Genomic DNA, 27,297 nt, shown 5'->3' with positions numbered 1-27,297 from the left:
AGAGTATAGTAATAAGGATTTTTGAATAAAGCAATTTAGAGTTCACAGGATCCATAAGACAGACAGTTAATTAAAGAAAGCAGAAAAAATGCTAACAAATAATTTGTGATTTAAGAGGCTTTTTTGTTAGAGTAATATTCTATGGTCTGATGTCACACATTTCAAAAGCAGGAGGGGTAGTCAGACGCTTTTCCTACACTGACCAAAGTGACATATATTGCATCACTAATAGCTAAATGACGGGGCCTGGTAACCAGGGAAACATCTTAATCTGACATCAGCAGGATAGTAAAGTAACAGGTAGAAAGGAAGTAAGTTCTGCGTACATTTAAGCTTTGTAGAGAACATTTTCTGTGTGGCATCTTTTAAATATAGGACAGCCTAGCTTTCCTTCAAAAATTAAACAGGAACAATACACAATCATTTTTATTTAAAATTAATAAATGTAGCCACCTTTGAACCATGAGACACTAAAAATCAAAGACTTGGCTATAATTTAGAAAGGCGTTCCTATTTGAATAAATCACTCATCTATGTCACAGAATCCCGCAATTTCCATTTTCAAAAGGCTATATTTATTCTGCAGTTTTAAGCGGATAATTTATATGATTAATTTACATGATTGCATGCACCTATTGCGAAACAGTGCTCTCCCCAACACACTTGGTCTCTGAATTTATCTGAACGATATGTTCAGATAAATTATCTGAACTGAATAAAATATTGCTATCACCTGCATCTGTATATTCCAGAACAGTGAAGCTCTCTCCGACCAGTCAAAAAGCTCCACATGGTGAAAAGCCTATACTTGGAGGTGCCCTAAAGGCTCGAGGTTAAAATCCACTGTATAAATACAGCAAAACTAGCCAAGTGTAAACAGGATTGGTTGGGACTGATTACCTGACATGTCTCCTCTGCTCACTGCAGGCAGTGGTCCCTTTTGCGAGATGATCATCTGCGTATCTGGGTGTCTGAATGCGATCAGTCATGGCTGTGTTAAACCTCAACCCTACAGGAAAGGCGTACATTTTGCACTCTGGGTGCACAGTGAGCAAAACTAGATGGTTTCACAAAGCTTATTTTAATGGAAAAGCCAGCTTCATCTCTCTCCGAGGGTGAGACAGGGCACTGAGCTAGTACCAACAACTGGGGAAGTTTAATTTGAAAGAAAGTCCTAATCGTTGGGTTTTTTTTTCAGGATCACCTTAATTTTAAAGCCGGCCTCTGTATGAAATATTTGTATGAGCAGCTCCACAAGATGTACGGGTGCATGAGCATAAACAGTACGCAGGAAGATATAGATTAGGGTAAAAGGAAACAGCAAACCGAGTTTTTTGTTAGTGGCCACAGGTAGATTAGGGAAATAGGGAAAACACAGATTTCTCTATGAAAGACTCAGATTATTACAATTTGTTCTTAGACCATGGAGATTTTGAAAATAGCCACCACTATATTGCTAAACGGCAGACAGCTCTTGAGAAGTGAGCAAATCGGTGGACACACAGAGGGGTTTAGTTCCTTAATTATTTTTTTTTCGTGAGGTAGCCTTTTCTCTTATTTCCTCCCAAACCCTATCGCACCCACACGTTCTTTAGTTGTCAAGATTTGTTAGGTTATCTGCAAAAAGGCTGGGAATGAAAGAACTGAAAGTAAATGTGCATTGGAGTCGATACTAACTATTTAAATAAAAAAGCAGCCATATAAAAGAAATCTCTGTTTCTGTATCATGGGACAGGCTCCGGGTTACTGCACCAATTACCAAGAATAAATGACTTTCTCAAAATGGATAGATGATAACTAAAAACTGCACGAGATTCCTGAGTTTCTGAGTTTTAAATTTTAATGCCTTCATCTTCCTTAGATCATTTAGACCTTTCTAATATGTACTGTTCTGTGGTATTTTGAGTTGAGCTGTATTATGAAATGGAACTAAATATTTGGGCTACTGTTCACGACATTCTGTACCTGCTTTGTCTCTCTTAACTGAATCTGTGGTCTTCTGAAACACTGCACTAAATTATAGTATGAGGACAACCAATAATCAAATCGGGAAATATCATTTCCCTTTTATTTGTGTCAAATATTTAAAGAAACTGAAAGACGTAATTTTGTGGTTAGCAATTTCTAAAGAGGATGGAGCTACCTCGATATTTGCAAGAATTTTCAACTTTTTTTAAATAGTCCAGTATAAAAAATATCGCTAGCATTTTATCTTTCTATGTAGTGCAATATATTCAGGATATACACAACCTCCTCTGCAAACTCATGTCACACTTCATCTCTGGTGAAAAGAGCTTTGTGTTGGGTTACTGCTGGATGTTTGTCAGGTTTGGGAGGGAATTCAAATGTAAGCTTAAAACCACCATTTTCATTTACACAGAACTCGAACAAGGCAAAAAAAGTCCTCACAAAGCAGAGATCTCCCATCCCATTCGACACCATGAGCAACAACAACTGATTAGTTTATGTGATCGCAAACACGGGCATCACACCATACAATGGGGAGCAAGAACATTCAGAAATCTTCAAATCCAGTGGGCATTCAACATCACTACAATGAAGGAGAAAGGGATTTGGGCACATTTGTAGTGAAACACTAAAAATGGATGATAAATGCAGAGCAAACTCCAGAGTGAAAGGATAGTTTTTATGTGATGATGACAAACTGAAATGCATCTCTCTCCGTGAAAAAAGTCTGAACAGACATTTTATGACCACAGAAATAGTAGTAGCAGAGAGAAAAAAAAAAGCATCTCTATTAAACCAGAATTTAGATGCGATTAAACCCACCATCCTGAATAGGGCCAAATATTGTTAATTCAGTTATAAAACACAGGGAGACATTTTCATTTAAGAATTCCATTTAAATTCTGGATAATTTCTCCCACACCTGAATACAGTATATACTGTATGTATAATGAAATATAATATACACAAAGCTATTACGTATAATATACACACAGATGTGTGCATGTTAACCATCCCTCACATACAGCAGCTTGATGTCAGAGCAAAGATGGAAGCAATATTATCTTCATTGTTTGTTGCTTCCAGTACCTATATTAAAGTATTTTTGGATCATTTGAGATCCGTTATTACCATTTTTACATCTACTATATAAGGGTGTGATCTACCACATAATTACGGCTGATAAAATCTCACTGTATGTTTATTCTGTATCCACTCACACATACATTTTTGATGCTGTTTATCTGGTATCTGCATTACATATACATTATTTTTTTTTAACAGGCAAACATAAAATGCTACATGAAAGATAAAATAAAAATAATGGTATAATAACTTAAAGTAAAATCAGCTTTCCCTGGTCTTCATTTGGGATCTCATATTTAGCATGTGTAATGCCTCAAGGTGATTTCAAAGTTCTTATTTTTTCCCTATATTTTCTTTTCTTAAAACAACAAAGCATTCTTGAAAAAATAGTGTCTAAAATTTTTTACAGATCTTAGGAATCAGTGGACCGTTTTATACAGACACAATTGTAAAACAAACAAAAAATAGTTTTAAGACTCCTGGCAATAATCTGATACAGGATCAATATTGTGTTCCCTTTTACAGCATTAATTCTATATATTTTTAGAAATTATCCTCAAACGCTCTGTTTTCCTATTTTTTTTTTCTTGCACTTAATTTCCATGACATTCTATTCAGACAATTTAGATTAAACATTCCTGTCTGCGCAGGCACTGCTTTCCGACATATATTAGGTTTTGTCAGATAGTTTCCACCTTTAAAAAATATTTCCCCTTTAAAATATCAATGATTGAATTGGGCTACTTGCCTATGTAAACTCCAAAATAATAAAGAAAATGATAACAGAAAGAAACAGTGGCCTACATATCAGTAAAGTACATAAAGAGTTTTGCAAATTTTGTTACACAAACAAATGTTTATTATATAAACATTTTCAGAATGCAGTGACTAGCAGACAAACACAGGAATTTCACCAGTCTTTGATACTTTGGGAGAAAGCGTATTTGGACAGGCATAAAGATTTGAACATTTTGGCACAACATCTGCCTCTACGCAACTGACCTCTGGAAGTCATCTAATCCTTTCAATCCATTTCAAGCCAGGCACAAATTAGATCCCTTCAGGAAATCAGATGTCACAGATTTTAGGGACTGCAGAGAACTATGGTGTCTGGCAATGCTTGGAAAAAGTACCAGTGATCACAGCAGACTAATAATCTGGCAGCTTTAGAAAAACACCCTCAAAAACTGGGGCTTCCTACAAAATGTCTGAGCTACACCTAAATCCTCCAAAAATACTAGACGAAACCGTGTAACAAAGCCCAACTACTGTACTCAGAAGCTTTTTTAACTATATTTTGCAATTACCTAATACTCTGTAAAGAAAATGTCAAATACATGAATTAGGGGAACAGAGAATAGTAAATGTGAACAGACTGTAAAATGAAAAAAAAACGATGCTGGCAACAATATGCAGGAATGCAACTCAGAACTTCATGGATTTGTCAAGCATGTTTTAATTCTTCACATTCTGATGGATTTTAAAAAATATATATTTTCCTCTAATAAAATTTAGACATCCAAAACCTTATGACAATCTTCTGTATGCGTATATATAAAATAAAAAAAACTGAAGATACCTTTGCTGACTTCAATGTATTTGAAACAAAGATATTTGTGCAGAATCAAATTGCATTAAATAATTATGTTGACAACTAGACAAATAATTTGGATTATAAGAAAAACAGTATATCACTGTTAAACCCCTCATATTGGAAAGTATCTTCTAAAATACCTACATTTCCTGAACTGGAGGCTACACTCCTCCTTGCATAATCTAGACTATATTATAAAGTTTAACCCGAGTATTTATCACTTCTTCTGAAGTCTGTTAATCCCAAATCACATTATCTGCTATTACAAATTTTGGACCTAAATGGTATGGTTCCTTAATCCTACCTATCTTGGTTAATGAAAGCATTACCTTGGCCAGCATGCTACTGCATGACATCGTCTTAATGATTTTATTGTCAAAGGAGTATATGTGCATTGATGCAAACATGTAATTTAATCTGTAACTATTGAGAAACACTGGTACTAATAACACCCTCACAAATGTTGCTACAGGAATTATATTACGTAAGAAAAATAATATTATTCGAATTACTAAGAACATTATTTTATGACTTATTTTTTTCAGCACATAGTGTGATGTTTCCGACCACTGTGGAGTGAAATAATTATGTATTCATTCAACGTCAGGCGTTTTGAGTAACGTTTGCCATTTTTATTTTTTAAAGCAAAAGACCCCCTAGTCGACATTATTTATAGGGTGATATAAAAATTTAAGCGTGATAGATACGGTTCTGTAAAAAAAAAAGAGAGATTCGATAAAGAAAGCATTTTATTGAAAAACCATTGACGCAGCGCCAGGGTTAAGATAACGTCAACGAATCGGTATCAGGAAGGTACACGGTTAATGTTACCAATACAAAATGGATGCTCCCGGTTGGTATTGGATTATATTCGTAACGTTCTCGCCGTCAGATCTTGCCTCATCCAAAAGACAGACCATTCCCCTAAACTCTGCAACGTGACTTCATTTTAGAGGCTTAAGGAAACCTGTCACCGCATCTGTAAGAATTGCTAAATCGTTCTCCGTTCAACAAGGTATGAATCATAAACGTCAGTACCAACTCATTCTTGTTGCGTTCTTATTGTAACCAAGATTTTAAAATGAGTGAAAATTTTAAAAAAAAATGAATGTAAAAACTGAAAATAGGGGGGCATTCTTTTGTAGTCGTCTTTTTGCAATTTGGCAATTCTATTTCCCCCACTTTTTTTATCAATCCATTTCAAAACAGACCTTCACTTTTACATTTACAGCAATTATGGTAAACTACCGGAACAAACAAATATTTAACATAGTGATATTTATCAAAATAGCGCATTAGGAGTGAATATTCCTTAGAAAGCTACTATTTTATTTTAATAAAAAGTCTGATTAATCATAGACAAGTTTTCGTTACGTTCAAGCCACAATAAACTCATCTTCATATTTAAAATAAAATTAAAATCACACAATTATAGACCTTCAAGCGTTTGCCCTTTTGATGCTGAGGTTGAAAGGTTGCGTATAGAATGAAAAAAAAACTATCACACAAATCAACGTCTTAAGAAATAATTACAAGTGTATGTCAAAGCAGTAAAACTTTGAAACCTAAAGAGCTTAGAAGTTAATGTGTTCTAACAAAACTGTTTGGATTCGCATACAAATTTATTTGTTCTTTTATTTGTGATGTAAACGAAAAAAAGTAAAAACATTTTGATATAAGTACAATTTTCGTTCTCCACAATTAAATGTTACAATTGTATTACAGTGTAAGTATAATAATAATAATAATAATAATACTTTATGAAAGCCAGATAATATGAAATCACTGGTCCGTATTATTTGCAGTGACGTTACCTCTGCCTAGAATTTTGTCGTAACTTAACTCTTTTGTTAGTCTTGTCTGCCCTTCTTATGATCTTTGCTGGTTTCTTAGGTTATTATAACTGGTTATTATAGATATAAAATGTCAAACAACAAAAAGAAATTATTTTAGATCTGTAATAAAGTGTAAGAAAATTCTGACATTTTGATTTAAAAAAATCAATTAACCCTATTATTATTATTATTATTTGTGGTAGTAATTGTAATTGTATTAGTAGCTAACTACTATTGCATTTTGAAATATTAAAAATCAATTATACTGTATTGGTTTTGTACTGTAATTAGCGCATTTTTAAAATAAAACCAGTCATGGGTTCTGAGAAAGAAGGTGAATTGTTCAACAGTTCTGTACAAAAAAAAACAATGTCTGCCAACTAAAATACGTTTGTTAGGAATATTATTCAAATCTAGGCCTTATTTGCACAGAGATAAATACAGCTAATAACCTAGATCACACCAGTGTAACGCGGGGTATAACGGAGCAGTAGCCTTAGTCGTTCTTTACATGAATGGATCTACTCTTACTGAACGCAAACAGTTTACTGCCCTTAAATATCACTATATCTACGGGGAAAAAAATGCATTATAATCTGCTCTTCAACGTAAGATTAAATATAGTAAAAGACTCATTCAACTCACCTATATACATCGCCGCTGTTAGCATCGACACGGCCAGCTACTGCTGCTGCTTGTCCAGTCACGTTTAAGGCAAATTTTGAGATGGGTTCCTCCCCCCCCCCCCCCAGTGCGGCCCTTCTCAGACCCCCCGTTCGCGCAGCGATTTTGGGCGAGAATAACTGACAAGTCACATTAAAAAAAAAAATAAGAAAAAGACCCCAGGGGGAGGGAAAAAAAAGAAAAAAAGAAGGGAGAAAGGTGGGAGAAAAGAAGTACGGGGTTTCGAGAGAACAAAACAAGAGGGGTAAAAAAAAAGAGCCAGATGAGTGTGAAAAGAAGCTCTAAAAAGGGAGAAAAAGGGAAATGTGGAGCTCTCGGTAGCGATGCTTGAGATTGTATGGAGGCCTCCTTATTATAAGCCGTCCCGCTACTATTCACTCTCCGCGGCCACTTGTCACATCAAAAAGCGTTGCCGTGGTGACAGCTCCACATGTTGCTGATGGAGCCTGTGTGCTCAGGATAGGCCGTCCATGACAAACAGAAGTGGGGGGTGGGGGGGGGGGGGTTGTGACGGGACGGTTCTCACATTGGAAAATAAATTTGCTAAAATATAAATTAGTATCCCACTCCCCACCCTCCCGCACTTCGCTTAACAGCATCATTGTAACGGCAACGGGATGCTCATGACCCCAGATTTTAGAGTCCAGGGAAAATCAGGGCTTGGGGTGTCCGTTCCTCCAGAAAAAAAAAATGAGAACAATTTGTTATCGCAGGTCTTTTTTAAATTCCGTTTTTCCACGTTCTCAAATAGGTGAATAACGGCTCCCCAAAAACACATTTTTGACATCGAGCTAGGCATTTAAAAATGCTATCGCCACGCAGCGCCCTCCTCAACAGTAAATGAGAAACTGAGGGGTGTGTGACTCGTAAGCGCCTGTTTTCTCTCACACAACAAGACCCCTGGCTGACCGAATGTACTGGAATTCCTAAAACATACACAGAAAAAAATCTTTAGAATAATAGCCTATCCTTGATATTTCTTTGCAAAATGGAGTTTGCATTATTTTTTTAAAAGGAAAAGAAAAACAGTTCTGGGACACCTGTGAGAAGATCGTTGGGCTACATATAATCTGAGGGAAAACAATACAATTTCTTGTAGAAAAGGGTCTGTAATCGTCTCTCATTGCCAGTTCGGTGATGGTTAAAGGGATGTTCAAGACATTGCCCCAATCTATATGTGCACTTTCATTTAAATTAGCTGGTGTACAAGGGAAGTCTTTAAATTAAATTCAACTGTACATGAAGTATTTTAGAGGCGTTGGTAAGAAAGATCTTCCAGCAGAACAGCTGAATTGTTTTTTTTTTTCATTAAGAATGCATTAGCAAAATTAATTTAATTACAGTTAAATAGTAAGTTCAATGATTTTAGTTTATTGCATTCTACATATAAGGTAGCTAAGATATGGGGCCATACTGAATCTTACATTTTTCTCAATATATAATGTTTCGCTGTATATACCGGAACACAATAACAGCTTTGTGAAATCCATTGACGTGGATCAACATCAGAGAGTTTAAAATGGATATATTGAGGAGGTATTAGGCAACACGTTACATGTGTTACAAAGGCACTGCTGGTCAGAGCCATAGGTCCACATAGGTCCCCGCCTCTCACTCCTCCTCCCTCCCAACCTTTGTTCTCCCGCTACTTTACCTTTGCCTACTGCCCTGTCCTGTCTCTCTCACACCTGAAGAAGGCTCCACGGCCGAAACGTTGTGTTCTCTTTCTTCTTCTTTTTTTCAGCATGGAATAAACCTATTACTTGTTCCTTTGCAGCCTACGCATGCTGACGCAGCTCCCCACCTGAACTACTACCGCCATAGGTCCACACTGAAAATGTTACAAATAAGTAAGAATCGGTCTCAATTATTTTTAAGAAATGACCTGTGTTAGATGTCTAACCCTGAATGCCTATGTTGGTTTGATAGCAAACAAGAGGGATCTATCCATAAGGAACGTTTATAGTCAAATGACAAAAGAAATGATCTCTTGTTGCATTTTTGTTTAAATCTTTAATTCATGACCATCACAAATAATAACTGGCTACGATTCTTCCTACTGATGTCATTATTTCCTAAACAGCGATGGTGATCCCGAATTCACAAGTGTGATGAAAATTATATGCATACAATGGCTGCTATGCAGCTTTAGCCATGTCAGGGGGTAGAGCAAAATAAGACCAGACGTCATTAGAAACAGTAGTAGGCAGCACAATCAATGGAATTTGCAGGTTCTGTGGAAAAAAGATCTGTTCTGAAAGTTCCAATTGTGCTTTCACAATTCTCACATTAATACAAACTGCTTTCTATTAATAAAGAACCAAATTGTAGGTAGACTTGCAGCAAACTGCTTCACAGGCTTCCCATAATTGCAGTTCTTGTGGCTGTGGCTGTTAAAGGTCAGAATATACAGTATCACTGATCACTGATGGGGTTATGTAGAAAGTACATTTATTTTTTACCTCACACTGCCACGGTTTATAATCAACAATCTGTAATGTTCTCTATTGGGCCTTGCAATAGTATTCACCCCCCTTCCAATGTTGTCCTGTTTGATCCCATTTGATTGAATTACAAACTTAAAAATGCATTTCCTAAAGAGAGGATTTCAATATTTTTAATTACAACTTGGATGTTTAAATCTGCATGGGTGTTAAAATGTGTCCAATGCTATGACAAAAGAAAACCAATTCTGGTGCACAAAATACGTTGAATGCCCTGACAAAAGTACATTAATTCTGGTGCACAAAATTACTCTGACAATTAATAATAATAATGATTTGGATAATAAATGCCTCTGTAAGGTTTCTCAATCAGAGACTGAATTTCAAGTTCAGCCATGAAAACCAAGGAGGTCTTAAAAGACCTCAAGGATAAGTTGTAAAAAGGCACATATCAGGAGAAAGGTATCAAAATTTCAAGGACTCTAAATATCCCTTTGAGCACAGAGTCGACTATCAAAAAGAAGTATAAGGTGTATTGCACCACCTATGCCCTGTTTAGATCAGGCTGTCTAGTTACCATGAACCCAGAGGAAACTTTGAAAGTGCTGCAAAGTCCAATGCATGAGATGGGAGAAAACATCCAGAAATCAACAATATCCTGACCAATCCACACATGCTGAACCCAAACATAACAGTGATATGACAAACCTGTAGCAAAAAAAGGTTATTGTCAGAAGAGGAAAGAATTTGACATATCTGGTCTAAGTGCAAAGCGCTTGCCTAGCACAAACTGTACACAACACCCAGTCAACAACATTCCTCTTGTCAAGAATGATGGTGGCAGTTTTATATCTAGAGCTGCTTCTTGTCAGCAGAGACTGGGAAGCTAGTCAAAAGTGAGGGGAAAATGGATGCAGCAAAATACAGTCGAAAGACGAAAAACCAAAACCTGCTTCAGTCTGGGAGGAGAACTCAAACTGGGATGAAAATTTACCTTTCAGGGGGAACAATGATTCAAATGTACTTAGGAGTAGCTTAACAAGAAGCATGTGAATGTCTTTTAATGGCCCAGTCAAAGTTTTGACGTGAATCCAGCAGAAAATCTGTGAAAAAGTGCTTCTACCACATATTGACTGAAAGAGATGAACACTTATCTAATCAACATATTTGGTTTGATATGTTTTCATATTTTATACATTTTGGCTTTTCTGTTTTTGGTGACATTTATCTTTTCACCCATGGATGTGTGTTTGAGCACTCAATTTCTCCTTGAAAACATTCATTTTAAAAACATGTTTACATTTGCAGTTCAGCTGGACATAACTGCAATGGGGTGAACACATTTGCAAGACACTCTGTAACATTAATATACATTGCTAGAGCTCCATTTAATATGTATTGTCTCTTTCAAAAGACAGCCAGCTTACAATATTGCTTAGTACAAAACATTCTGATGCTCAGAGTTATTGGTAGATGACCTGTGTGACAATGTCACATAGATCCTGCAGAAAATATAAAATATACTTAGCTTGTCATATGACATTTATTCATTATGCAACAAAAAAAAATATTCAAAATTGGCACACACAAGACTGCATTACAATTGCACAAGTTTGTTGCTGCTGATATTTCTGCAGCAGAAATGGCCTAAAATTGGTAGTGAGCAGCTCAACAAAAGTCTGAAGCTCTCCCACCTGCACTAAAAGGAAAATGAGAACTATGGACTAAAGTGCAGGAGGTTTGAAGGATGAACAGGTTACCCTGAGAGGTGGAAATGGTAACAACAAATTGTATGCAGAAAGCTTTTGGTAGCCTGCAGAACATTTCTGAAAATGAGCAATGTTCCTTCTTTTCTCCAGTATAATTGCTTGGCAACCCTTCCAGGTGTACCTGCGGGTTTCTGTGTCCTGATCTCAGAGAAAACACATCGTTTTGAAAAGTTGGGTTTGGTCTCAAAACATCAACAGGTATCACAGGCAGAATGTGAATTCCCAGCCACGTCATTGAGTTCTCTGCAGCAAAGATTGTGTCCAGGATCCCTTTACATGCCTCAAGTTAAAAAAAAATAAAATTAAGCTCTTCCAAAATTGCTCACAAACAACAGATGTGAACTATTAACAATTAACCACTGGTTGTATGGATGATATTTATCCAAGATTTCAAGTGCAGTTCAAGTTCACCACAGAACTGTACAGAACTGTTTTTGAACATTTGTTTTTGTAGATTGTTAAGCAAAGGCTGTATATATCATTTGGGATTTCAGTTTAATACATAATAATATGATATGATATGATATAGGGCGGCACTGTGGTGTAGTAGTTATCATTGTTAAACAGAGCTGGGGCTTCAATTCTTAATTCAATTCTGGACCTGGGGTGCTATTTGAATGTATGTTCTCCCCATGTTTGCATGGGTTTCCTCCGGGTGCTCCAGTTTCCTCTCTAAATCAAAACACATACTGGTAGGTTAACTGTCTTCTGGGAAAACTGGCCCTGGTGAGATTTCTGTGTGTCTGTGTTTCTGTCTGTATGTGCCCTGTAAAGGACTGGCGTCCCATCCAGGGTGTATCCAGCCTCGCGTCTGTTGCTTGCTGGGATAGGCTCCGGCCCCACTGTGACTCTGAATTGGAAGAAGTGGTTAGAAAATGGATTGATGGAGGACATGATCTAAAAGCTGCACATGTGATTCTTACTCAGCCAATACCCGAGAACTGTAAAAATGTCTGCTCACTGGAAATAATGACAACACGTGGGATAAGGGGTGGTTTGTATTTTATGTCATTGCAATTTAGTGATTGAGATGTGTTGTGTATGGTGATAATTCCTGTGGACACCTACACATTGTTCCATATTCACAGTTAAGCTTCAGGGTTTCCAAGCTTCTAACACAAAGTATCTGGCATAAAGGACATACACTGTCAAAAACACACTGACTCTTAGTGTCACAAACAGTTCTATCTGGGCCCTATGCGGACGACACGATCCGGAATTGTGAGGATACAATAGGGAAAATAGTCATGCAGGAGAAGGGTCCGGAGACGGGGGGCATGTCCGAGGAGTGCAGGTGTCCAGGGGGAGTGAATCCAAGGCGAACAATCCAAGGGTATATCCAAAGGGGGAATCCAAAACGGGAGGTTGAGTCCAAGACCAGGGAATCCATCCAAAGGATCTAAAAACACGAACCGGGTCGGAACCGGCGGGGCAGGGAATCAGGAACAGGAAACTAAAACCATGACAGAGCCAGACGCGGCAGGACCCTGGGCTCTCACGAAGCAGGATTCAATGAGAAGCCTCGGGCAAACGCCTGCGTCTGGCTTTAAAGGTGGAACTAAAGAGGGGCTGGAATAAGGAACAGGTGTAAGCAATGGGGGAAAACGAGGAAGGGCTGGAGCGCCCTTAAGAGGGGGAGTAGCAATTGTGACACTTAGGACTTCTGTAGAAATGGGCTATCATCAAATTAAAAGCAGAATGACTGTCCTGGGGCTTCACTCGTATAGGACAATCAACCCATTAACAATCTGTTACATTTCCCTGAGACTGTGTTTAGGGACTTACATCAACATTGTGTACAAGTTACCTGCAGAACTGGCACTGCTTGGCTTTGTAGCAGCGTGCATTGTTTCAAGGAATACATGGAAAAAAAATAATCTAAACGTTGCTCTTGAACTTGAAGCAGCCTAAAAATAATGTCAGCTTCTTAAAGTTTCTGCACTATGCTGTTAGGGTAGGATGACCATTAAACTGCCTTTAATGTTAAAGAAAGCCAGTAACCAGTGCACACTGACTCTACTGAATATGTCTGCCAACTGGCCAGGCCAAAATATTAAATTATGTTTTTAAGTAAAACAAAATATTTTGGTAAGGCTCAGATTTCTGAATTACCCACCATAGTCATAATTGTACATAATGATCTACACATTGACTGGCATGCTGTCAAATGACAGAAACCTGCACAAGCACGTCTTCATAAGCAATAGGACCAGGTGACAAGTGCTCTTTTCAGAGGGCCTGACATAAGAACATAAGACAGAGTACAAACAAGAGGTAGAGATTGAGCTCATTGGATTGCTAGTAGCTAATTGAGTCAAAGTCCTTATCAAGTCATTTCTTGAAAAAAGCTAGGTTTCAACCAAAAACCCCTTTTCAATCTTAAAAGCACTTTCATTTACTTTTTTTGTCTCATTTGGTTCATGCTTCACTGTTGACTCCAGCAAATGGAAAGGTATTCAGATGTACAGAAAGCACACGGCTCACTTGCATTTCGAAGACAAAATGTTTTCCAAGTGTGGTGCAATGGAAGTGCCTGTAATTGGTGTTTCTCCATCATCTGTGATTAACGAAAGGTATACAGAAGCTGTGAGGACACTCACCCACAAGCCAAAGTTTTCAGAAAATATTTGTACATGAAAAATAATTAACAGCACCTGACATACAACATGTGCAGCACAGCTTAGTGATGTTTAAATGTATATTTAACTATTTTTTCGTTTTGTAAGTCAGCTTCTGCGAAGCCCCAAGTTATAAACTAGTGCTTGTACAGAGCACACAATGCGCGTAACCTTCTCAATCGTTACTAAGCCAAGGAAGTCAGACAGAAGAAAAGAGAAAAGAAAGAAGTGAGCCTGAAAATACATCAGGTACATTTACAACAAACACTGATAAGGGCTTTTAAAGTTTGCAACCAGTAATTTATTTTATGTTTGGTACTAAATCAAACTCATCAAATGTGGTTATATGGCTGTGTTACCCTATAGTAATATAAATGCAAGCAGGTGATTAACAGGTGATCATTGATCTAGCAGGGGCTAGACAGTGCCGCTATGGAAAACTGTGGAACTGACCTCTTCTTCCCACAAACTTCAGTACAGAAGAGACGCACACAGGTACGGGCAGGCTAATTCTAATTTTTACAAATTTCGTCTTGACCCCTTGCCTTTCTGCACACGTACAGTACAGTTTCTGTCTGGCTTTTCTTTGTTTTTCAGTGTTAACGTCACTTTTTCATTCATGCGTGGTGTGGACACATTTTATTTCATTCAAAATGAGAAATAATGCTTTTAATAATAAAGAAAACAGGAAGGAACGCTGTAAAGCTATTGACAACTCTTGCCGGTTACTTAGCAACCAGAGTTAACCGATGTACAGTGAAATTGCTTTTATAATACCCAAAAATGAACACTTGAGTTTTGATTAGAGTGAAATTTTTCTTCCTTGACATTTGTTGAAAAGTTGGAGGTGAAACGTTTGAGACCTCATCATTTCGCCTAGATGGAAAAAAACTGTCGGGCCTATTTCCTGTTTCAAACAACAGAGCCGGCTATCAGCAAGTGTTGATATGTTAATAGTACTCTTACGAGATCAAAAACCTTGGCTTCACACACGTGGGCAAACGTTTGTTACTTATGTGTGATGTGGTATATGTGCTGCATTTTATTGACTGAAAATCCTACAAATCACCATGAATTTATAACAACACAAGCTATTATTACTGCAAAACATTCTTTCTTCACCAATTCATTGAACTACCAGCTGCCACTTGTAAGTTGAGGACAGGGGTTTGAATAGACTCTTAGTCATTGCTAAGCCAATTGAATGGCCAGTAAAGAACACATCCTTCCTAGAAACCTGCAGTCTCTCAACCACTTATACAACGCAATAACAGAAATGTAATAAATGATTTCACGGCTTCAAATGTTAGTGTTGCAGGCTGAAGCTGCCACCAGACTTTAAACATAGGAATATAACTCCCTTCATTAAACAGATATTCCATCATAACGATTTCAGACTATATTTTATTATATGGCTCAGGTAGTATGGATAAGCTGTGAGCACTAGGTTCTTGCCCTTAAACACTACTCAGTTCCATCCGTGTGGCTAAGGATCTGCGCCTTGTGGCTGGAAGGTTGCCGGTTCAAATCCTGCAGCCGGCAGAGGAATCCTACTCCGTTGGGCCCCTGAGCAAGGCCCGTAACCTCAGCTGCTCCAAGCGCGCCGTATAAACGGCTGACCCTGCGCTCTGACCCCAAGCTTCTCTCCCTGTCTGTGTGTCTGTGTCTCATGGAGAGCAAGCTGGGGTATGCCAAAAGACAAATTCCTAATGCAAGAAATTGTGAAAAGTGATCTTATCTTATCTATTAAGATTGCATAGGCCCTACCGTGGTGCACTGAAAGTCAGATGACCCTTTCATAATGACCTGTAACCACGCTGGACAAGAGCTCCAGCTTGTCTAGGTTTGAATGCCACAGCATCCTAGTCTTCTGACTGAGGATGCTTCTTCCTCAGAGGGGTTGCAATGAATAATCCCTATACATAAATAGCTTCATACATGTATATGAAAAACACATCAAGAATAAACTGCTCCCACAGAGCAGATGTCATCTGAAATGAACAATAGTGGAAGGCTAGACTGTATGTCAAGCTCTGGTTGAAAATATCTGAGTGGTGTTGTTGCTGGAAGAGGTGTTAGTGGGGCCAGCAGCAGCAGTCTATGTGGATCCTAATGCCCCAGTATAGTGACGGGGACACTATACTGTAAAAAGGCGCCGTCTTTCGGATGAGACATAAAACGAGGTCCTGACTCTCTGTGGTCATTAAAAATCACGGTGTCCTGGACAGATTTCCCATTGGCCTTTACCAATCATGGCCTCTTAATAATCCCCATCCATGAACTGGCTTCATCACTCTGTTCTCCTTCCACTGATAGCTGATGTGTGGTGAGAGTACTGGTGCACTATGGCTGCCATCACATCATCCAGGTGGATGCTGTACATTGGTGGTGGAGGGGAGTCCCCACTACCTGTAAAGCTCTTTGTGTGGAGTGACCAGAAAAATGCTATATACTGTAAGTGTAAGCAATTATTAAAAACTCGGGTATTTCTACAAAGTAGATAGGAATTAACTCCCTGTATTTGTAAGGGCTGTCTGAGTACTTTCAAGTTCTAAACCTCTGATTATGTTATGAATTGCTGGTGACAGGCTGTATACATGTCAACCAGTATACTTTATTACCAGTTGCTTTATTATCAGCCAATATACCCCTATAGACCGTTTTGTAATCAGGCTCAACAGGCCTAGTAAACCCTAATACCTACAGGATTACTTTCCCAGCTACAGGTTATAGCTACTTGTAAAGGCGGTCTTTCTGGCTTTCCAGATGCTCATGAGATTACAGTATGATCAGACGGAGAAGTCGCTGTTCTCCCTTTTAAGATTCTACAACTTGTAGACGCCCAGTGCTAATGAAAAGCCAATGGCCTGAGAGATGTGCACGCATGTTCCAACTCCTCCTGAGCTAATAGAAAGGATCTATTGCAGACCAGACCTAATCAAGAAGGCAGAAGCAGAACGGGGTGTCGGAATGGGGAACAGAAATAAAAAAAAAAAGGAATTGCTATTTCTCATTTCGACCTTGTACAAGTTACCCAGATCCATAAATTCACTAGAGAGTGTTTTCTTTGCAAATTCAAATTCGATATGAAATTCAATATACAACATCAAACAAAAAAATATTTCACATTAGAATTGTGTGCGTAATCACAGCAGAAGCTGTAAACATGGAAATAAAAAGGGTTTATTGCACGCTTCTCTGAGAAATAGTCACAAGCCTCAGATGGAAAATATCAGTGGGCCGAACTACTAGTCAGCTAAATAAAACACCTCAAGTTACATTTCCTCTTAATTTCCCCACATATGAGTTCACAAGACAGCTGAAGAGAGTAAAGACAACACCCTAGAGAAAAGTAGGCCTCATTTAATCATTAAGGTTTCTGTATTTAATCCATGAAGGATTTTATGCAACTGGCCAAAGGAAAATTTTTTGGGGTGTCATCTCCACATCCAGCAAAGGAAATGACCTCTTTTTAGATGTTTCTGTTTTTTTTCGATTATTTCTATCGCATGCCCTCAGAATTCTGAAGTGAAGAGTCTAATAATATCAACTAGGAAGTCAGCGGGCTCGATAGCTACCAAAGGAAAGATGGGAATCACGTCTAATGACAAACCAGTTCGGGTAGCAACGGTTCAAACCAAGATGTCAGGTCAAAAAATACCAGTCGAAAACCTTCTTTACACCTTTAATGCGTATGAAAATCTCGCACGTTTACGTCTAGGTAAATGACAACAGTCACTCAGATTCAGCCGTCTATTTTGATTCAGGCATGATGAATATGTAGCTGTTTGGTGGACCACAAAAAACAATCAGACACAAGCTCAGACAGCTATTGCATCAGTTTATTATTCCATTTTTTTTTGCCCTGCTCTTCCATAATTGCAAGCTATTATGGCTGCATGTATGAAACACTCCTTCAATCAATACTAGGTGCGACAGGCCAGGATTACAATTAATGAGATTGAGGAATAATAATTATGGGGTTCAAATGCCAAGTGCCTCAGTTTCTGTATAGACTCCGGAATGAGAAAATGGTGAAACAAAAAAAAGAGGTGGGATTTATTTAACATAAAAGAGACTTAAAAAGAGGCAGGTGCAGCCAGGTCTAATTAGTGAATTAAAAATAAGGAAGGGGAAAAAAAAACTACGAAACCCAGAGTAAGCGCCTGCCAGATATTGAGAGGTGGGAGAATAATTAAAAAATATGAGCGGCAGAGTGCAACAAAGGAGATTATTCCCGATTGAAAGGTCCACAGCAGCTGAACACAGGCCGAGAGAGAGAAAGGGGTTTGAATAAGCAGAGATACCGCACACAAAGCCGAAGAGCAAAGGCAGATGAGAGAGGCAACAGGGCACGGGAAAAAGGGAAGAGCGAAGTAAAAGAAGCAGGGAGAACCACACAGAACGGAGAAAAACGCGGGGCCCGGAAAGTTAAAGGAGCAACCAGAAATGGAATCAAACAATTACATGGCGCCGTATGGAAGGAAGACAGACAGGAGGACAGAGAAAGAGAAAGAAAGGAAAATGAGAGCATGATGGGTCGTTGAAGTTGAGACAGAGGTCAGGGTAGGTTCATGCACCCTGGCCTTACAAAACGTATAAGACAGACGGAAAGAACACATTTATATTCCCAAACACGCGTGACCGCCAATTCTGCGAAATGCAACAGTTATATCCTACAATAGTGTGGAAGTCATTAAACTGGACTGAACACCCTTGAACATTAAACCAAAATGCCATACCAAGTATAAAGCACCTCAGTGGCCAGTATGCATCTACTCTTAAAAAATCAATGTTTACTTGTGTGCATGTTAGGGGCTCTTAAGATGTTTCAGTCAATTAGAAGTCAGATGAACTGAAACCTGTAATCCAATTACACTGACTACCTTCTCTTCGGAAAGCAAAACTGCCTGTGCTTCAGCTGGAATGCATACGCCAGGAGTCACACGCAGTGCAGATCATCCCTGAAAGTTTATTTCCAAGCTTGCATGCAAAACTACTGGGTTCCTGGAACAAAACTTGAATATTTTTGGTTGCATCTATATAGAATACGGAGCAACGTTTGCTCAGAAGAATAAGACAGCACTATGGTTGGACACTAGCCTGTCCATGTGCACATTAATATCAAAAACTTGCACCATTTGTTTGCATATTCTGAAGCACTGTTTTTAATAAAACAAAAAGCTCTGTAACCTAGTGAAGTCATTCTCAGGACACTGCAAGCAGTGTCTCACCAGAGACAATGAGATCTTATAGACCAGATCTTTGCAATTCCTCACACAACTACATGCATACCAACTACACTGGTATATTCTCTGTGGGCTGCATGTTGCATGACATCCCATCGCTCCATCAGAACCGACAGCAGATTTACAAACTCTGCTCCACACAGAGAAGATCTGAAAATATGCTGCATGTATCTGGCTTCAGCCCTAAAAGGAAAGCTGAAGAGTGGCCATCTAATTCATTTCTGACTTAAACCAACATGCCCAAACAAAGAATGCACTTGAATAACCCCTAACAGATTACCCATACTTTCACAGAGTGTTGTTATTTGCTTCTTTGATGCACAGTAAGGTTTAGGAAAAGGGCTCCAGAAGTCTTCATGAGCTGCCATCTCTGGAATTTGAGAAGACTATCCTTCACTCTCCAAGGTTCTGAAGTAAAAGTTTAGCTGCCCTCTCATGGTCCCTTGATACAATGGAAACCTATCAATTCAAGTTTGGTACTGTTGGGTATACCCTCCCCAACACTTTTCAATTCGTTTAGACAGTTTTAAAAAAAAAAAGCACATTTTGGTCTATTGTCATATCTTGATACAAAATGGAAAACATCTCATTCTAAATCATTCCAGAGCTGGGAAGTCCCGGCAGAGTGCAATATAAACAGAACCGTGTCTCTGAAAGAGAACCTTGCAAAATGTCAAGAAAAAGTATCTGATTTCAGAGCATTTTCTCAATGACTTTGACATCCCAAATTAGTCAGATTGACTTGTGGGAGTTGCGCTACACCTTCTAAAAATGTTGAAACATTTTCCATATGCAATTTTTTAACCATACCACATGCAGCATGAAGAAGAGAGCAAATATGGGAAGTTATCTTTGCATATCCTGCATAATATCCCCTATTTACAAATCATTATTGACATGAACACTTATCATCTATATTGTAGGAATAAACCTTCTCAACATTGGGACTACTGCAATTATCATCCAAGTAAAAACACTGCCCTATTTAAGCAGCCACTTCAGAGGTGGGGTTAGCCCAATAGACTGCCTTGCTCTTGTTGCTTGCCAGAACAGCCTGCTGCTCCCCTGTGACCCAATGTTGGATCCAGTGGTTAGAAAATGGATGGACGAATGAGCAAAATTGACTCAATCGGAATTAAAACAGTTGTTGGGGAACTTTCTCTGCTTCCCCTTAAAAGACAAGTCAGGAGTCTGCCTCAGAGGTTAAAATAAGTTTTTATTTCATGCGCATGGGAGCGAAACGCCCAGTGATGCTCCGTGTATTTTTCTCAATGTGATTAAAGTAGACCGGTGCTCTAATATTTTTCTGTTATCTGTCACACTTGACCCTGTGCTAGTCAGATTGGCAGCATTCCAAAATCACCCTCATCTTCCTCTTCCCTATTTGCCAAAGATAACTTCTTTTAACACAATTTAGTATTTAATTTTGTAGCACATGTTCCTATATAAACACAGTATAGAATTACATAGTAGCCCTTGTGACCAGCATTGTGTCCTCCCATTCTAGTTCAAACCAGTTCTGTATGTCCGTCTGCAGCGTCAACAGAAAAAAGCATGAACAAAGTTTGCAAAGACCCTCTCAACACAGGTACACTAACACATTAACACTAAAAACAAACGAGGCCTTCCAGCCCATTGAATATCTTTGGTTGTTAGCAGCTGATTGATCTCATCTAACCATTTCCTTGAAACACGCCATGACATCACCCTTGACAACACGGCTGAGCAGAGTTTGATAAAGGGCTCAAACACTTGGACAACACTTAATCTAAATGAAGAGCATACTGCACAATTTCAACATAACGTTCTGTGATTAAGGTTCTGGTCTTTTAACTGTGTATCCTAGCATTCTGTTCGCTTTTTATATTGCTAATCCCCTACATTGTTTATAAGATGAAAGTGATGTAAATATAAGCAACATGGCCTTCTGAATAGCTTCTAAAAGGTTCCCATCTATTATTTATAGTTTGTGACACTGTCTTCTTGTAAAACTGTCATTTGGTCTGCATTATATGTTGTAAGTCCTTTTTTAATTTCCTTTATAGGTTCTACAGTGTTTGTTATTTTGTCTGTTTTGTTATCATGACTACGTTTGAGAGTACAGAATTTCTATCAGAATCACTGATAGAAATTAAGAGCAGCCGTGGTCCAAATACATTGATGATACTTCACTAATTAACTCCAATCTGAGAATATACCCCTTATCTGTACTCCCTGCTTCCTGTTCATTACCTTGCCTTGAATGCTTGTTGCCTGCAATGTGAGAATTAATCCTCGATGAGGACATTCCTTCTGAAAAAACTAATTGTACTGTGCCATATGCAATGCTTTTGTCCATTATTGCTGTTGCTTATTCAAAGATTTCTAAACAGTTCACCAAGCAAGACTCTAAATCCATCCTCGACATATAAATCCTAGACAGTGATGTACAGTTGACATAAACTCAACATAGTTAAAGAAGACACAATTGTTCTTGTCCTGCTGGGTATCTGTGCTGTACTATTCATAGCTTTGCTAAATGGATCAGAGATTTGTTCAAATAAGACTTTGATCCTCCTCCACAAAATTGGCACAATCGGGAGTCCTGCAGGGATCTGTTCTTGGTCCCATTCTCTTTGTATAACTCTGTGTTACAACCAAGTAAGGATTGTACAAGCATACGGCACAAGTTTTTATTTCCATGGTGATGACACCAAATTTCCGTTTGCATAGAACCTGGCATTAATGAAGCACTGTCTGCTTTGTCTCATTGCTTGGAGTAAGACGCAGAAAACTCAGATTTGAACTCTGGGAAGATCAAAGTTATGCCCAAATAAACATACTGATTAAAAGAAAAAAGTTATGCTGATTGCCTCACCTTAACAAGTCCACAAAGACATTGTTCCACCAACTCCACAAAGACACAGAAAAGTTGATGCTCCTTGAAAAAGTTTAAGCATTTGGCTCACAAATAGTGGTGACATCTGTTATGTAGTCCTTGCATTTGAAGCTCATTTTGCAATGTTGTTAAGGTATCTTTATCATTTTCATAACACTGCTGGTGTCCACTCACTTCTCTTCCAATATGACAACTCACCACTTTTCAAGTTTGATTACTGTAATAAAATCATTTTTGCCAGTTTTTGCAATATACAGTACACCAGAATAACAAAACATGTCTTTCACACCAAAAGTGGTAAAAAACAAGGTTACATCATTATTTTATCTGTGATGTTACAGGAACCATACCAATTTCTCCAAATTACAGGTGAGCAGAAGTTTGTTTTAGGAGCAACCTCTAAATTTGCAATATTTAAACCTTTTCCATAAAGTTTATTGGAAAAGGTCACTCTTATAAACATAAGGACCTCAATGTTGAAATCCGCACACAAAAATTAACCACATTCTAGAAACAGCAAAGGTCATTTCAAATGCAGGTATCAGATATTGTCTTTGGTGCATGTTGGTTTTTGTTTAAAAATGTTTCTTCTAGAAAACAAACAGCATCACAACAGGTATCTATTGGTATCAAAACACCTTATCTATCTGAAATTCTAACACCAAGCCATGAGATCATACAGTATCTTATCATTGCAAGCTAACAAACACTGACAGTGTTGACAGTATTATGCATCTTAAAGATCCTTTTCCTGGCTTCTTTCTAATCCCCTTCACCTACTGTAGCACTATTGACATGTGATTGCAGATATAGTATATATTAATATATGCAAAGGAACAAGTTGTGTTTTCTCTCTTCTCTTTTCAGCTTGGAATAAACCTATTACTTGTTCCTTTGCAGACTACGCATGGTGACACAGCTACCCACCTGAACTATATTAATATATTATTACATTACAATACATTTTGAACTAAGGTTTACTGTAAACAGTCAGATATTCCAGTATAAGACAGAAAATGAAAGTAATAATTAAATGACACTTAGTCATAATATAACAAATAAGTTTTCATTTTTTGGATGAGGGCATCCTGTCTCATTCCTTTTCCACAGTGTTGCTTCTATCATGCTCCTCAAACAGCTTGAACCAGCAATTCATGGCAAAAGTGGAGTGATCCATTTGAAGACACAATGAACTTTGGCTCCAAAGCAAAGACAATTCTGTGAACTAAAAATGGTCCACTAACCACTAGACAAGAAACCAGCATGAGTCCTGTCATCTGACTGTCCTATCTTTATCATAGTGGCAAAAATACAAAGCCTTTTCTACTGAGAATATTGATTGTATTAGTAAAATGTGCTCCATATAGCAAAATGAAGAAAGGTGAAAGGTTACCTCTCCAACACCTGTCTGTAAGATCTTGAGCCCAGTCTCCGACTCCAAAAAGGTCTTCTCAGCCACTGTTGGAAAAGAAAAGAAAATGTCAATTTCTTAAATTCCCCAAACAGATGGGCCAAACTTCTTTGGTCAGCAGCCATGTGATATGGAAGAGCGTAACTGTGTAATAATAATTAATAATTCCTTACACTTATATAGCATTTTTCTGGATACTTTACTCAAAGCTCTTTAAAGGTAATGGGGACTCTCCTCCACCACCACCAATGTGCAGCCCCACCTGGATGATGTGACGGCAGCCATAGTGCGCCAGTACTCTCACCACACACTAGCTCTTAGTGGGGAGGAGAACAGAGTGATGAAGCCAGTTCAGAAATGGGGATTATTTGGAGGCCATGATTGGTAAAGACCAATGGGAAATTTGGCCAGGACACCGGGGTAACACCCCTACTCTTTTCCAAAAACGCCCTGGGATTTTTAATGACCACAGAGAGTCAGGACCTTGGTTTCACATTTTTACAGTAGGCCATTCTGCAAATTTTGTTCATCCCCTTTCCAGTAGTTAATCAATCCCAGAAGTGAAGGTTTCCTCTGCATCCTTTCATTCTTGATCTCGGATTGGCTTTATCAATACCTTTGGGATTTATAAAATACCCAAAGCAATTCTTGTTCTGTTTTCAAGAAGCGTTTCCTTCTTCATACCCAGCCCTTGAAACAGACTGGGTATGACCCTTCTTTGAAACCAGAAATTATCTTGGTTACTCTTCAAGACTTTTCAGGACAGCAATACAAAATTCAACACAGTATTCACGGGGCTTTAATGATGCACTTTGTAATTAGAACATGGCTTCCCATTTGTTTATGCCGTATTAACTGGAACTACTTGGTAATAAATCCCTTCCCAACTTCTTTCAAACATGTCAACATCAATCTACCATTGCCTCTAATGTATTTCTGTGACTGGAGGCGACAAGCTGAGTCTCATCTGGGGTTAATGGTGTTTGCACTTCCAGCTTGACTACCTTACCCAAAAGATTTTTCATACAATAGGTGTTATTTTGCTGTATTTACGTAGCTGTCCTCGACTCAGCAGTTAAGGAAATCTGGAAAAAGATATTGATGATGAAAATGATTTCTCAATTATTTACACGACAATAATTTACTTATTGTTAATAAACGTCACTGTAAATCATTACGAGTGCCTTGTTAAAGAATAAACGTTCCACCATGACCAGGGCATCGTGAGGTAATTTTCACGCCTTCATAGGATTGGGCCATAGTGTAAATACAGATACAGAGAGAACAGAAAGAAGGGACATCATCATCACTCGTCATTATCATTATCCTTATCCCACGCTATGGTGTGGGAGAGCTCCTATTTCTAATCAGCCTTGAACCAGACTCTGTCCAGGTCATCCAAACACTGAAAGGAGTGCAGGATTCAGGGCTTTAATAAATAAGAGATCCTTCTGCCTTATTTAGTTGGAAATTCTGATTACCTGCACAGCATTTTGGGATCCCCAGATTAAAAAACGCCTTTCCCTTTTTAGCAATGTAGAATAAGGAAATTGGTTCTCATTCTCATTTTGTTTATGGTTTTAGGCATACATGATTTAGAGAGAGAGATTTACTGCTCATTAGGATTCATTTGATTAGGACACAGGTTATCTCTATAGGGCCTGTTCAGGTGTTTATGCTGTGTATAAGGATATAATTCGGTATTTTTTATGTCTACACAAGGTGTAACTCTGAAACTCACTGAGTTTTCATATCTGTCTACAGTGCATCCATTGTGTTATTATTTAACACATATTTGTTTTTTTGGTGCAAGTTTGGACCAGATTGTTACTAATTTTCAAGCTGTGCTAGCGAATAAAGAACACTAGTGTCAAGTAACTGACATGTTAGATGAAATTATTAGTCTTGTGTCAGAACCTGATTAGTCAGTTAGTGTCACTCTGTGGTTCAACAACCTCTCTATTTTTATACTTTTATAATCCCCCCATTTAACTGTATAAATGCAGCAGACAGCAGTGACTGTGGTTGAATTATCTGGAAGTCTTTTTTTACTTTTTCAATTTCCATTCCAAGTTTCAGCTTTAAACACAACAACCCCCCCATCTGCATATGAGAAAAACACAGCTCTTTCGACTACCCACATAAATGATTGCACTCCGTTAGAGTACAGCACAATAATACGTCAATTTAATTGTCCTTGCTTTTTTGATAGCAGTGGTTTTTGAAATAATCTCTTTACAGTTTTTGGCCTGCACTGTGCCGCTGAAAAAAAACCCCATATTAACCAGCACACATGCAAAGCTGTTTATTTTAATGGAATCAGAGTCCTGGAAAAAAATAAAGATATGAATGTTTTTATATTTGAGCTCCCTGCACTACAAGAACAATTTGTTCCAGATAACATTATGTTTAAACACCTTTTAAAAAAGTAACAGATCAAACTTGATTTTTAAAATAAATGTCCTTTCTGAAGTTTTGCTTCTCTACTGGGTTTCATTCTGGCTTAGGGCATGTCCTATATAGAGGTCTTCCCGTTCAGTCCATGTTCAACAAACTGGATTTGTGGGTTTTCATAAGGTGCTACAGTTCTCTCCCACCCCCTAGATACCATCTGAGGTCTCTTTATTTCACCTGTCTTTGTGTGTGTGCCATGCAATGGATTGATGTCTTGTCCAAGGTGTATTTTTATCTTAAGAACTGTGTCTGCTGGGTTAGGGGCTCACTGCAGATCTTCTCAGTGTCACGATCGTAAACCCCTCCTCTTAAGAACGCTCCAGCCCTTCCTTGTTCTGTACTGATCGCCTGCACCTGCCTCCGGTTCCTGCCCCGCGTGCTATAAAAGCCAGATCTGTTCCTGCCAATCTGGGCTCAGCTTTGGAAGATGGACTCCCGGAAGCCCGCCTACCTGCGAGTCCAGGAGCGACTCGACGGCATAGGCTTCACAACGGCGTCATGACCACCTGGGTCCAGGACTGGAGCATCGGGTCCCGTTACCCACTTCTTATTCCCTCGACCCTCCACCGGATCCCACTCCGGCTTTTAACTCTGTTTGTCTGTCAGGATGGATCGCCCGGTCTTGGACCTTTGCTACCCTCTCGGATTTGCCTCGGATTCCCTCGGACTGTTTGCCTCGGCCACACCTCCCCCGAACACCAGCGCACCATGGACACGCCCCCTGTTTTCCTTCCAGCCCCTTGCGTGCCTTTTTCCCCCCTGTTTTATTCTCTCCCCCCGGCTTGTGTTGTCTGCATAGGGTCCTGAAAGAACACTTCGTGACACTCAGGTTGAAGCAGCTATGAATAATGAAGGGAAGGATGGATGTTATATTCTCCTACATGAGATGCTTAAGAGTGTTTGAGTTCCACTCCATCTCTTTAATTAAAAGGATTGGCAAATTTATTGAAACAGCCAATGGATTTGTGACTCCAACGCAAAAAGGCAACAATCGGGCACAAAATATATTTGCATCTGATAGGATTTTAATCTGAATTCTGAAACTGAAAAGACATTTTAGCGCCCCAACAAAAAGCCCTATAAAGACACATCACCATCTACTAAAAATACAAATACCCCAGGAAAAACTGTTACAAAACCAGCGATGAAATACTTTGGCTTTGAACACTCCACTCTAAACAAAACTCTCCAGTTCAACTACCTTTAGAAAACTGTTGCTATGTATTCCTTGTATACCTGAGTGTCGGTTTCTTAAAATCCATTCTCAGTTATTTTTCCCTTTGACATATGTTTAGAGAGACTAGGAT

General features: G+C 38.6%; 1 protein-coding gene across 2 annotated transcripts in view; it reads right to left on the bottom strand.

Moving 5' to 3' along the window:
• LOC148821720 (receptor-type tyrosine-protein phosphatase-like N) overlaps positions 1-27,297 on the bottom strand; it is a 148,770-nt gene that overhangs the window by 37,516 nt on the left and 83,957 nt on the right. For both annotated transcript variants that reach the window (XM_088930150.1, XM_088930151.1), the window contains one exon: positions 23,519-23,583. In XM_088930150.1, the coding sequence (XP_088786276.1) occupies positions 23,519-23,583 (65 nt within the window). The remainder of the gene's footprint in view (positions 1-23,518; positions 23,584-27,297) is intronic.

Source organism: Atractosteus spatula, chromosome 13, assembly GCF_055471065.1.
Source record: "Atractosteus spatula isolate fAtrSpa1 chromosome 13, fAtrSpa1.hap1, whole genome shotgun sequence".
NCBI lineage: Eukaryota > Metazoa > Chordata > Actinopteri > Semionotiformes > Lepisosteidae > Atractosteus > Atractosteus spatula.
This window is presented reverse-complemented; position numbering and strand designations above follow the sequence as displayed.